The 12,335-nt window shown below is 39.3% G+C and overlaps 1 protein-coding gene across 3 annotated transcripts in view; it reads right to left on the reverse strand.

The window, feature by feature from the left end:
* The window catches only part of side-II (sidestep II), a 64,812-nt gene that overhangs the window by 48,640 nt on the left and 3,837 nt on the right, over positions 1–12,335 (reverse strand). For all 3 annotated transcript variants that reach the window (NM_001299017.1, NM_001014485.5, NM_001414093.1), the window contains exon 2: positions 6,765–7,231. In NM_001299017.1, the coding sequence (NP_001285946.1) occupies positions 6,765–6,918 (154 nt within the window). In that variant the 5' untranslated portion in view covers positions 6,919–7,231. The remainder of the gene's footprint in view (positions 1–6,764; positions 7,232–12,335) is intronic.

A 12,335-nucleotide genomic window follows, 5' to 3' on the forward strand; every position in this document is an offset into this window, starting at 1 on the left:
TCGCTACAGTACACAGTCTCGTCATCATCAACAGCACCATAGCCGTTTGGTTTGCGTAGTTTACTGGCCAACGTAGCATTTTATTTAAACTGCAGTTAATTTTCGCTAAAACATTTTAATTGTATTTTTGCAATCTGTCTCTTACAAGTTTTCCACAGGGTCAGCCAGTGTGGAAAGAATAGCAAGTGGTAGCAAAATGCTGAAGGGGCAACAGCAGTCAAGGCAAAAACGGACGAGAACATTGGTTAAAGGTTAAGGGTCATCAGTTAAATGCATTTAATATGTCTGTAATTTAATGATCTAAAATTCTTCGAGCATTTTCAATTAGCGATTTCTCTGTCAGTTAACTCATATGAAATAACAACGAAACATGAGTTTCTAGCCTTCACTCCACCTCCCAAGTAGAATAATCTTTCATATCCACGAAAGTCTAGTTTTCACCAAGTCTGAACCACTGTGGATGGGTTTTTCGGTTAAGACCAACACCCTGAGGTCTGAGGTCGCAATGGCCAAAGCCACTACCATTTTTAATGCAATAAAAGTCAACTTAAAATATGCAAATTACGGTAGTTTCGGGAAATTTGTGCAGGCTCCGTAGGAACCGCGGGGGAGGGACAAGCGAAAGGGGAGGAGGGTCAGAGTCGCCGACTGAGGCTTATACTAAACTTCTTGCTAGTCCACTCTGTGGCAGTCTGTTGTCATTAACATTTCTCCGGGCCATGGACTTTTAATTGTGTCTACGACTGTGTCTGCAAACGACTCGGTCTCCTTCACTTCAGCTACTGGCTTTTTCGGACGACTCGAATCGGTGACCCCAGGCCGTGTCACTCGGGGTGTCCTTTAGCAGTTGGCCCAAGACATTAATGTATATTAGTGTCGCAATAAATTAAAAGCATTTTGCTGTTCATATTTACCAGCAAGCCAGCCGCACTTAAATCTAATTGCAACGAAGCCAGAAGAGAGTGCCAGACGGAATGGCATTTAAATGGCCACAACAAGAAGCCTAATCAAATGCTAGAAACTCGTTTTGCTAAATCTTTTAATGAGCCAGATAGCATTACCTTATGGCAAGGGAATATTGTTGTTCTGAAAATTAGGCTCATCAATAAAAGGTCGGCGAAAAAGGGTGGCCAATCAGCCGAGGGTCGCCAACTCTTGACTCCGCGACTAAGCTGCTTAACCAAAGGCGAAGGTGTCAAGTTTAGGAATCAATTACTACAGAGTATGCAAATGTGTTAGCCCCTTTTTTTTGCCCTGTCTCTTGGCCTTCTAAACAAACTTTTAACGCGGCTTACACCTAATGAAACTTGGCGAAGAAACCTTGACAGTTAAATCGATTTGGTAAAGGCAAGCACTCGCAGATAGCCTGGTTTGATAATGGCGCCAATCATTTTCCCTAGAATTGGAAAGCAGAAACATTTTTAATGCAATATTTATTAAGTTCCAGCGAACTATTTTTGTATGCTTTCTTTGATCTCATAACCCTCCTACGAATCAGAACTTGGGAATTTAGGCGAACAAACATTGCTCGAGCAAAAGCTTTGCTGGCATTTCCTGTTTCCCCTCCAAATAAAAATCCAATGAGCCATTAGAAACACATGCCGCAAGTGAATGTTTGTGGGGCACATTCAAAGCATATTTTTGAGGCTCCCGGCGCGTGTTTTGCCCGAGTTCACAACTTAAATTACGCAGCTAGCACACGCACACAGGCACCCCAACTTTTTACCCATTCCGCCGCAGTTCATAGCCTTTGATTGATGAAGAGGCAATTCGTTGGGAGAAGCTCGTCGGCCACGCCAGTGTTAAACACTAATGGCAGCTTAAATTAGATTACAGAAGACTCGTTTGCCCATGCACGATGGTGAAATGGTGGAGTGCCTGAGCATGACCAACGCATTTGCAACAAATTCCCCCGCCTCCACATCTTAATTTTCACTAGCATTTGTATTTTATAGCGAGCATTTTTTTGGAGTGCCATTTATTTAAACTATTCTTGCTCGATTCAAGTAATTCGACAAAAGTGAACCCCGCCAAAATTCAGCTGGTATCAAAAATCAGCTCATAAAAATCGCACAAAAAGACATAAATAAGATTTATTGTTATAGTTTTCCTCCACCTCACACTAGCGCACCTCGAACAGACGGGGTTTCAATTGCCATTACGTATACGCAGCGTGTGCTTCCAAAATGTCCAAACGAGTTTTCTGCTCGGCCCCAGCTGTTTGGGCTTTTATATTGGTGTTAAATTTCACGTAAAAAGTGCACTAAAAATTAAATATAAATATTTGCTTAAGGCCATTAAAATACCCTAAAAGCTAGTTATATGACTTTCTAACACAAGTTGGGGCTTCTTTTAGGTGGAACTCTCAAAGCGGATCGTTTACCTATTTTTTAGCTATTTAACAAGATGAACAAAAACTTACTCAAAAAATTCATCTCTGCGACTTATAATACTATATATGAACAAAATCTAAAAGAAACTGTACATGCAGCGCATTAGTTAGTCGTTGTAAATATGTTTAAAACTTTGAGATTTGGCTTTCATATCGTGTTAAAGCCAAAACACGAACCTAAATCCTTTATTATGCAGATAGCTCGGCGAAGTTGGGTGCTACCTGCCTGCGGAATTTCATGGTTACAAATATTTAATGTACAGTTAATTATTACATAATCACTAACCAACACGAAATGAGGCGGAGTACCCCATCTGTAATTCTACACAGTAGGTATGGTCAAGTCAAGTACATTGACTCGCTATATACATTTATTTGTGCTTCTCACATTTATATTGTTTTATTTCCAGCCTGATCTCCCTATCCCTCCACTTCGTCGAATGTTTGCTGGCCATAAATATTAATTATAAAACACGATATCCATTATATAGTTCTTCAAGCACGAATTCATCATCATCAAGAGTAGTAGCAACAAACTAAAGGGGTTGTTCGTACGGACTTCCAGGTACTCAATTTGAAGGTAAATTACCTATTGCTGAACCCTTAAATAGGCAAAGCTATGTTTTGTATGGGTAACAGTGTTTGTCCTATTTTTAAATTGCCTCACCTAGATGAGAATTCAACGTGTTTTTATTTATTCATCAATGGAATCAAGTCCTGAACGTAAATGTTTCTTGGCTCAGGTGAGCAATGATTGAATTTCTTGGAAAACAGTAATGGATTTAGATTTCAAATAAATTACAATTGAAATAGTAAACGGAAATTAGTTATAAACGGTAGGACTTAATTACTTTAAATTTATGTACTAAGCATTATTTTATTCATGTTTTCACAATAATCACAACCAAAAATAAAGAATTAAAATTTTGCAAAATATATTCCTTACTTTTCCCAGCAGTTCATTAAAGTGTGGCAACCTTAAATATATAAATTTGGCCAACACCTCTAAAAATACAATATTTTTCATTTGGCTTGTTGCTCCAACCAACGCAGCAGCCCCTTTTGGCCAACATGCCTTTTCTCATTTTCTATGTATTATGTAATAACACCGTAAAATAATTTATGGCAAATGAAAGTCACAAAAATGCGAGCACAGGCGGCAAGGCAACGGAACCAAAAGTTGGTTTCATGCGCCATTCACCAGCCAGCTTTCTATTACCTTTTCCCCCTTTCGTCTATCGTAAACCCTTTTCCAAGGCGACTCTTTTGAAATTGTCGTAGTAAATTTTTGGGCAAACTAAGACACACAAATACAACCAAAAAGACGCCTTGGTAGGACATGTAAACTTTCATTTTCTCCGCGCTTTTGGCCAGAATTTTCGTTTAACCGTGTCTAGGGAAGGTGCAAAAAGAATGTACGGCTTATACTTTACATGTATCAAAGCTTTTGTGATCCTTCGTCTAGCCTTTCTGCCACGCCCCTTCGTTCTACGCCTTTGTCGCACAAAATGCTTTTAACGTTTGGTTTTTTTTTTTTTTTTGAAATTTTGGGCAAGCCTTTGTTTTAAAAGCTTTTGTTGCGCATGCTTTGAATTTTTTTGCCTTTGCTGCTGCTGCATTTTGATGTTTGGCGAAAATTGCGCGACAAAATTCACAAAGGAGCCAAAAATGCAGCGAGTCCTTCCCCCATCAAGCCACCATATTAGTTTCACCAAAGCGACGAGAAATATTCGCTTAAAAGCGTAACAAAAGTGTACTTTGTTTTGGAATCTTTTGAAAATCTTTGAATTTTACTTTGATCAAGAAAGGAAGCTGAAGATAGCAAACTGAAGCTTAAATGCCCTTGAAGTAATTATATATTTCAATTTTCTATGGCGGCGATCAAAAGTATAAATATGAACCATAAAAGCAAATGTCTGCTTTCCTGAGTTACTAAATTCTAACTGAAATCACTAGAACGTCTGCCAGTATACAAAAAGGTAAATAAATACCATGTTAAATATTTACATCGCCCCCATTTCAACAGTGACAAATATAGAAAGTTCACCACCCTATTTCTTAATTAATTAAAGCCACAGATTCGTGGGCGTGCTTCAATCCCATCTGTTCCTCTGTGAGCACCTGTCAACCTGCTGTCAATTCATCCCTTGAAGTTGTCCCCTGCACTGTGAACTTTACAACTTCCCCTCAACGGGTTTGTCACTCACCTAAACTCAAACAATTTGATTGGCAAAAGTATTTTTATAGAGCCTAATTTGTGGTTGCTGGATCAAATAACTGGAAATGTTTTAGTTTTACTACCCTTAGGTGGCAAATATAGAATCAAGTTTCATGAAAATTATTACAAACTTTAAGCTTTTTAACTAAAACCTCTTCATGTACGTTCGTATACAGAACTGAATCAATAAAACTGAGCTCTGAAAAGGTGAGAAAATTCCTACATATCAAGATGGTTGGTTGAAAAATCATAAAACTTGTCAGCGGCCACTAAAACCTCTAAACTGCATTGTGAAAATGCAACATGTTAAAGTCAACTATAAAAAACCAACTCAATTTCCAGCCACACAAAGCAATTTTAGCGGTTGGCTTGCTTGGACGCCGTATGAGGGGTTAATCCTTCATCGTTCTCGAGGATACAATTTCGGCAAAAAGCGCCAATCGTCAGATCCTTTGCTTGTTTGTTTTTGCTAAAGTTTTCTATTTCTTTCTGTTTTACTTATTTTTTTTTTTTCAGGCGGCCAAAACGTGCCACAAAAGTTTACCGCCCGAAAATACGGCGAAGGTGATGTGATGACTGGCCCCGTAGTCCACATTCTTTTCCCAGTCCCCGAAGCATTCGGTAACTGCTGCAACTATACGCGTTGACAAGTTTTTGAATATCGTTGGCGCGGAGTCAGCAGAAAGGACATTCGTCAGTTAGTCAGTGTGTCAGTCGAGTTTCCCCAGTTCGTTGCATACTTTTGGCCGCCTGTTTAGCGAGAATGCATTAGCCGGAGGTGGTGGAGACAAAAGGAGTTGTAGCAGGCGAAGGATTTCCCAGGCAACTCCTTAAAGATTTATTATGGTCTCTGTTGTTGTTGGCTACTTTCGGGTAGGTTCCGAGTGATAAAATGCTTGACACTTTTCTAAACGGCCAAACTTTTTGACTGCCAAGAGATTGTCCCGCTCCCTCTCGGTCCTTGTCCTTTGTCCTGTACTTTTTAATGCTCCATAATGCTGGTTCCCTTCGGCTCCAGCTCCATGGCCAACACAGGTATCTTATCCCTTTCCCAGCTTTACTGTCTTTTTTTTCCACAGTTTGTTGACACTGTCTGGCTTAGAGAGCGCATAAAGTGGAAATGATTTACACAGTTCACCTTGCTACTGTTCGGGGTGCGTGTGTGTTTGTTCCTACATCCTGTGGGCATAATAAATAGCCCCAGCTTTTGGTCTGGCAGTTTTGTCAAATAGCTCTTCGGAGCTCAAAACACCTAAAAGCTGTTGTTTTTTTCCATGCCGGCCCAAGCAAGACTTTACCAAGAACTCTTCATGGCGGGAGCTTAGCTCGGCATTTACCGCAGTGAAGAACAGAGCGCGTGTGACAAGTGCAAAAATCTTGGGAATAAAGTTTTCAATCAACTGCGCAAGTTAGCATGGCTTTGATTTGTGGCATTTTTTGCACTCATTCATGGCTTAAGAAAGTGGTTTTTTATGACATCACTGGCAAATGTAAAAAAGCTCCAGAGAGATATTATTAATACGCTTACAAATCCAGAAGCTGCCTATTATTCATTAAAAATCGTATCCATTTCCATTATTCAACAACTTTGTCAAATATGAATCAAATATGTCCAAACTAACAGCATCGCTTTACATTAGCTTAGATCGAATTACTTTAAAAGTACGTGTATTTTTGCGCTGCCACCTTCATCTGGGGGTTTTAACTATTTCGCTGCCCCATTCTGTTCAAAATTCTATAAGCATTTTCTTGGGTGCTAATGGACAGTTTAGAGAGGCAACCAAACGAGAAGCTACTCCTACTGTGGAACTCGTACTTGCTGCTGCATTTGGGGCAAAACTTACAACGGAGCGAAATGAAATCATAAATGCCAGGACACGTGCCAGGACAACGTGCCTCCAGTTGCAACGAGGTGTTAAAGTTTTTCCACCAAGCTCCCATCTTCCTCAGAGTTCAACTCCTTTCTGTACTTTTTTGGCAATACCCGACAAGTCGCGAGTGGTTCGCAGTCCGAATGCCGGTTAGTTAAATATTTAAATTTATTTATTGGACTTGGCTTGGACCCTGCAGCCTGCAGCCTGCAGCCACGGCCATTTAAAATAATCAAAAAAACAAAGAAAGTGTAATAACTAAGAGGGATAGAGGTGGACTTACCGTGTGAATCCTTCGAGGATATGCCTCCGCTGCCGGATCCTCCTCCGCCAGGACCCATGCTGCTGCCTCCGCCGGACATTCCTACGCCGGAAGTGGAATGCAGGCGCGCTAATGTGACCGGCATTAGCAGTGCCATGGCCAGAAGCAGGACCATAAAAATTTTCCACATTGTTAACGTGGCCATTTGACTTTTATTGCACTTCATTTTTCCCTTCATCTCCCCCCTTCACTGTCTTTATATATATATTTTTCTTATAATTTTCCTTTTGGATTCTCGTTCTCCGTTCAACCTTCGCCCGGTTGTTGATTTTAATTTGATGTGACTTAAGTTGGATTTGGTTTGCAGATTTGGCGCTGCAGTTTTTCTTTCTTCTCGCCAACTTCACCAGTTTCAGTTTTCCGTCCGTCCTTCTAATGGAAGCACATTTTCGATTTTCTCCTGTCTCTGCATTTCTCGGTGGCAGCAGCTGCAATTGAGAAAAAAAAAATCAAGAGGATGGGGTGAATCCATTGGTTCCATTGGCTTGAGTATTGAAAAGTTTTTAGTTTGGAGGCTAGTTAAAAAGTTGAACAAGTTTCCTTGCTCTTTTATTCCACTCCCATTATATATATGTATATATATATATATATATATGTTTTTTGTTAAAGTCAAGTTGAAGCCGCAATTATCGAGTTGTAAGTCGACGCGCCCCGTTAAGACCTCACACAGATGTTCATGTTCACAGGGTGGGGAAAAACTCAATTTCGGCCAAGAAAGTTTCTCAAAGAGAGATGAGCAAGTTCGTCACCTTGCCGGAAAGTTTGGCCGCTTGTGGAGGTGAATCAAAAGGTGGTTTGACAACATTAGTCATGGAATTTAAAGAGAGTAATTATTGAAGCGAGAGGTTAGAGTGGAATAATAAAATATTACGAGCCCCAAAACTTTTAATTTTGTTGGCGAAACCGGTGGTTTACGTAATAAGGCACCTTTGGTTCTTTTTGGGATTACACCTTGTAACAGAGTGGCGATGGTTTATGGAAGCTAATTAAAATGTGCCCAATACTAGCCATAATATATGTAATGAAATTACTAGATATATACAGGAAAACTACCTTTCAAACTCAGACAAATTTAAAAACTCTTATTAATTTAGTTTAGGATTTTGTAAAATGCACGCTTAATATTTTATAAAATGTAAAATGCTTCTGAAGTAAAAAGACAATACTTATGTTTCTCTTTTTTTTTTGTGAGAAAATAAATTTACAGCACAGTTTGCTGAAGTTAAAGATAAGGTACCCGGCCAAACAAAAAAGGTCACATTTCCGTTCATCAAACCCCAACTCATCCGAACCCCTAGACTTGCCCTCTAACCATCCTTAGATTGGCAGCGAAAGATAAAATTCGCCATAAGCAATATTCAACAAAGGACAAGAAATATGGTATTTTACCTTGAAAAACAAAATATCTGACATAAAATAAAAGGTTCTTAAATTGGCACACAACTAGAGAACAAAAAAGTCATCCCATGTATCTCTCTTTCGGGAAAGATGTCCCCAGCAAATAATAATGATTTGCAAATATACATATAAAGCAAGGGGTATGGAAGCAACCCAGAGGTGAGCAGGGACACGAAATGCTGACAAAGGAGGAAAAGGTACCGCCAATAAACAGACACAAAAGGTAGCCAGAGAACGCACAAAAATGGATGATGATGGAAAAGATGTTAGCCCTGGGATGCCATAGAGCAAAACAAAAAAAACAAAAAAAGGCAAATCAATAGGCTAGAAAGCGGTGGGAAAGCGGTATCAACCCAAAGATGGGTCGAAATTTTTCAAGTTTTCCGTGCTAAGGAATCCCACACTTGGTATTCCGCTTCTCCTCCCATTTATACCATTGTCATTTTGTCAACGTGTCCGTCGAGTGTCGTCAACTTGGCAAAGGAGGGTGGAACCTGCCTTTAATAATGATAAGAATGTAAGACAGAGCAATAAGCGACCAAAATTATGAGCAAGAGATAAGCAACAAGAGGAAGCTGCCGGAAAGGTGCCAATGTGAGGCAATATAATAATAATAATAACAAAAGAACTGCACCACCCTTAGCAGGAAAATAATAATGATAAAACTAATGGTCCGACTGGCAATTATAAACAAAAAAAAATTTGCTTATATTTTACTCTTCAGAAAAAATGGCTGCAAATATATAAACTGTGAGGGGAGTGCAAGAGGAGAGAAGGAGGCTCAACTTGAACTACACTTGAGCAATTTGCGCACAGTCGAGTGCGCACATTAACCCACACAAAGGACGCGCACATACAGTCCAAAACAAGCAACAAAAACAACAATGGAAAATGGCAAAATCAACATGGCGTACAGTGAGCGGAAACGGAAACGTTGGCCGGCCGAGCTAGCGACCAGCAACGGAGCCATCCAACCAATAGACAAACATAGAGGGGCACGTTCCGGGTCCAGGGGCAGCCCTGAGAAAACCGAAAAAAAAACTAAAATCATTGCAGAATGTGGAAAGATAGTCTGAATATGGAATTCCCTTGCTGCGTCTTAATGTAAATTGGGTTGTTAATGTTTTGCATATAATTAAAAAAGCCGCTTTAGAACAATTTTCTTCTAATCAGATTCGATTTCTATCATTTACAAACTTTTAGATTTAGAAATCTTTATTAACTTCTCGAATAGGCATTTTAAACAAGCCAAGCTGATTAAAAAGTTGTAAAAGTAAGCTTACAGTTATTTTATCCATGAATGTGGAGTTAAGTCAGAATTTTTCAATTGGCACTTTTAATATATAAACTTCCAGCAGAATGTTCCTTTAACAAGTATAGCCTAAGCGAAATCAGCTAGTTACCAAGAAGAGGGCATTAAACATACGTAACGTTGGAGTTAGAATAAAGAGATACATTTGATAGACACATTTTATTGCATGCAGTCGTCGTCAGTGGCCTGTCGCTGTTTCTATTCAGTGGCTGACAGACTGGAGAACTCGGCAACTGAAGTGCCCGGGGCAAGGATCTGGTGAAGCCAAAGCGAGGACTCATATACTCAGACCAACTAGACCATCTACAAATACAATAGTTGTGGCACTTTCTCCCCAACCTTCTGTCAATGGCTGCCTGGCACTTCCTGACCCTCGGTTGCCCTCTCACTTTGTGTCGGTCTCGAATGCCTGTTGTAGTTTATTATTCCCGCCAGCCTCATTCTTTTCTATTTGGTCTAAATAAATTTTTATCATGTGCAAAGGGCCATGGAGAGCAAACAATTCCGTAGTGCCTTTATCTCGGACGGACTCTGGCTAGTCCGTCACTTCAATCTGCCATGCACTTGGTACCTCATTCCGAACGCCAGTCACTCATTCAGTTATTCATTCATCCACTTCCTTCCACATCCCCCCATTCATATACCCATCCACAGGATTCAGGCTGTTTCGCCTGTTTCTTATGGCCTTTGTGGTTATTGAAGCGATCATTCGGAACATGCACAGAGTTTTTTCTCTATTTTCTGCTTTATTCCTCCCCCAACATTGGCCAAAAAGTTATTAATGGCAAAAACGTTTAACATGCGAAAAATTTAAGAAATTGCTTTCATATTACGACATTAATGGAGGCGCGAACGATACGATTGTACCATATCTGATTTTTAGTGCCGTTGAGATTAATGCTTCCGGATAAAAGAACATCTATAGAAATAAATCTATAGTCATATATGTAAAGACAAGCCCTGGTTGACACATGGCCAACACTTAATCCACTGGCTTTATGCCTCAGCAACCGTTGAAATTTATGTCCTTGCAAAGGAAATATCTTCTCATGTTGTACTTCCACGCACAGTCGCACATTTATGTATAAATATTTATGGTTTATATGTACTTGCGGTCAGCCAGACGGCGTCAAATTGTTTTCGATGTTGTGGCCTAGTTCGATTAACTTTGATGGCTGAGTTAACGATAAATGTTAGCAACGTTTTTCTGTATTACAACGTTTACGGAAGGAAATTGATTATTCGAACAAACCTTATTTCACGAACAGTTAAGTTCATAAGCTGAGATAAAATAAGCTAAACCTTAATAAGTTGTAATAATTAAAGGATCTACTGTTCACGTAAATATTGTTTAGGCGTAATTTCTAAGTTTTATTTTCCTTTCCTTGAATTCCTATTAAATACAAGATACAAAATTTGCGAAAGCCGAAAAATCATAAAACGGATTTAACCAAGGAAGAGCCTTCGATATACATGCCTCAAAAGAGGGACAAAAAGCCAGAATTAAGCCAGGGACGACTCCTTCTATGTTATCCTTCCCCTTTTCAAATATCACCCTCTCCATGGCTGTTTCAATAAACTTATGCAAATATTCAATTTGGGAAAGTTTTTTTTTTGACAAATGATAAGGCCAAACAAAAGGCAGCCAGACAAATAAAGTTTTCACACCCGAAAAAAGGCGGTTGAATAAGGGATAAGGAAAGAGATATCCGGCGGTTTGCTTAGTAAAATTAAAATGGGAAACGCACATATATGTATGTAAACTCGAACGGGAATGGAAATGGGGAAGAAGAAGAAGGGGAAACGGAAGCCAAAGGAATGAGCGGAAATGCAGAGTTCTAAACAACTTTTCATCGGGTTTTCCATCATGTAAGGCCCACCAATCAACCTAAACAACTTATTCCTGGCTCACAGAGCAGCATATCCCTCCCCGATCCCCTTGTAAAAGTAAACCGAAGTAAATTTCAATTTAACCTTCATCGAGCAAAACTCATTTATATTTATAAATTCGCCGACAACGATGCAGGAAAAAGAATAAAATAAAAAAATACAGTGAAAGACTGAGAAAGAGACGGAATATGTAACCAGTATAAATAAATGCCAGGCGGGCGGTAAAAAAGGAAAAACACAATAAATAAAAATGCGTGTGTCTGTGGTGGCATAATAAAATTGCACCAAAAGCAGCAACAACCGAAGAAAATATACCAGCAAAAACGAACACGATCCACATTCAAAGAAAACCCCAGAAAAATGTTACAGCGTAAGGTTAAGGACGAAGGTAACGAATAATAAAAGTGAGGCAGGCCCACACGGAAGTGCGGCCAAAAGGGATAAAAATCCATCAAACTTGCAAATAAGCCACAAGACGAGCAAGATGAGTTTCAGACTCAGCTCGTAGAAGTCCATATAGTTACATACCGAAAATGGAAGTCGCTCTGAGCCCCATCGAAGAATTCCCTTGGCTAAAGGCGGACATTGGCATCGTAAAAGGCAAAAATATTGCGCAAAATAATGTTTCATTTCGGTAAAATAACATACTCATCATTGAATATACAATATAAATGCAATGAGCAAGTCAAAGCAGTAAATGCCGAAATGGGGAATATTCGACCCACGTTTAATGGCCAACTTCTTGGGTAAAAGAACTTTAACTGCTTAAATTATACTTGAACCGAAATTTCTATGATTAATTACGGACATTTATTAAAATTTTATGATGTCTAGTAATTTACAAGAATGGTTTAATTATGCAGATTTATACCTTGATCATAATATACTTGGAATTCAAGTGTACATATTTATTGTTGTAAATTAAAAAATTA

Source organism: Drosophila melanogaster, chromosome 2L (assembly GCF_000001215.4).
Source record: "Drosophila melanogaster chromosome 2L".
NCBI lineage: Eukaryota > Metazoa > Arthropoda > Insecta > Diptera > Drosophilidae > Drosophila > Drosophila melanogaster.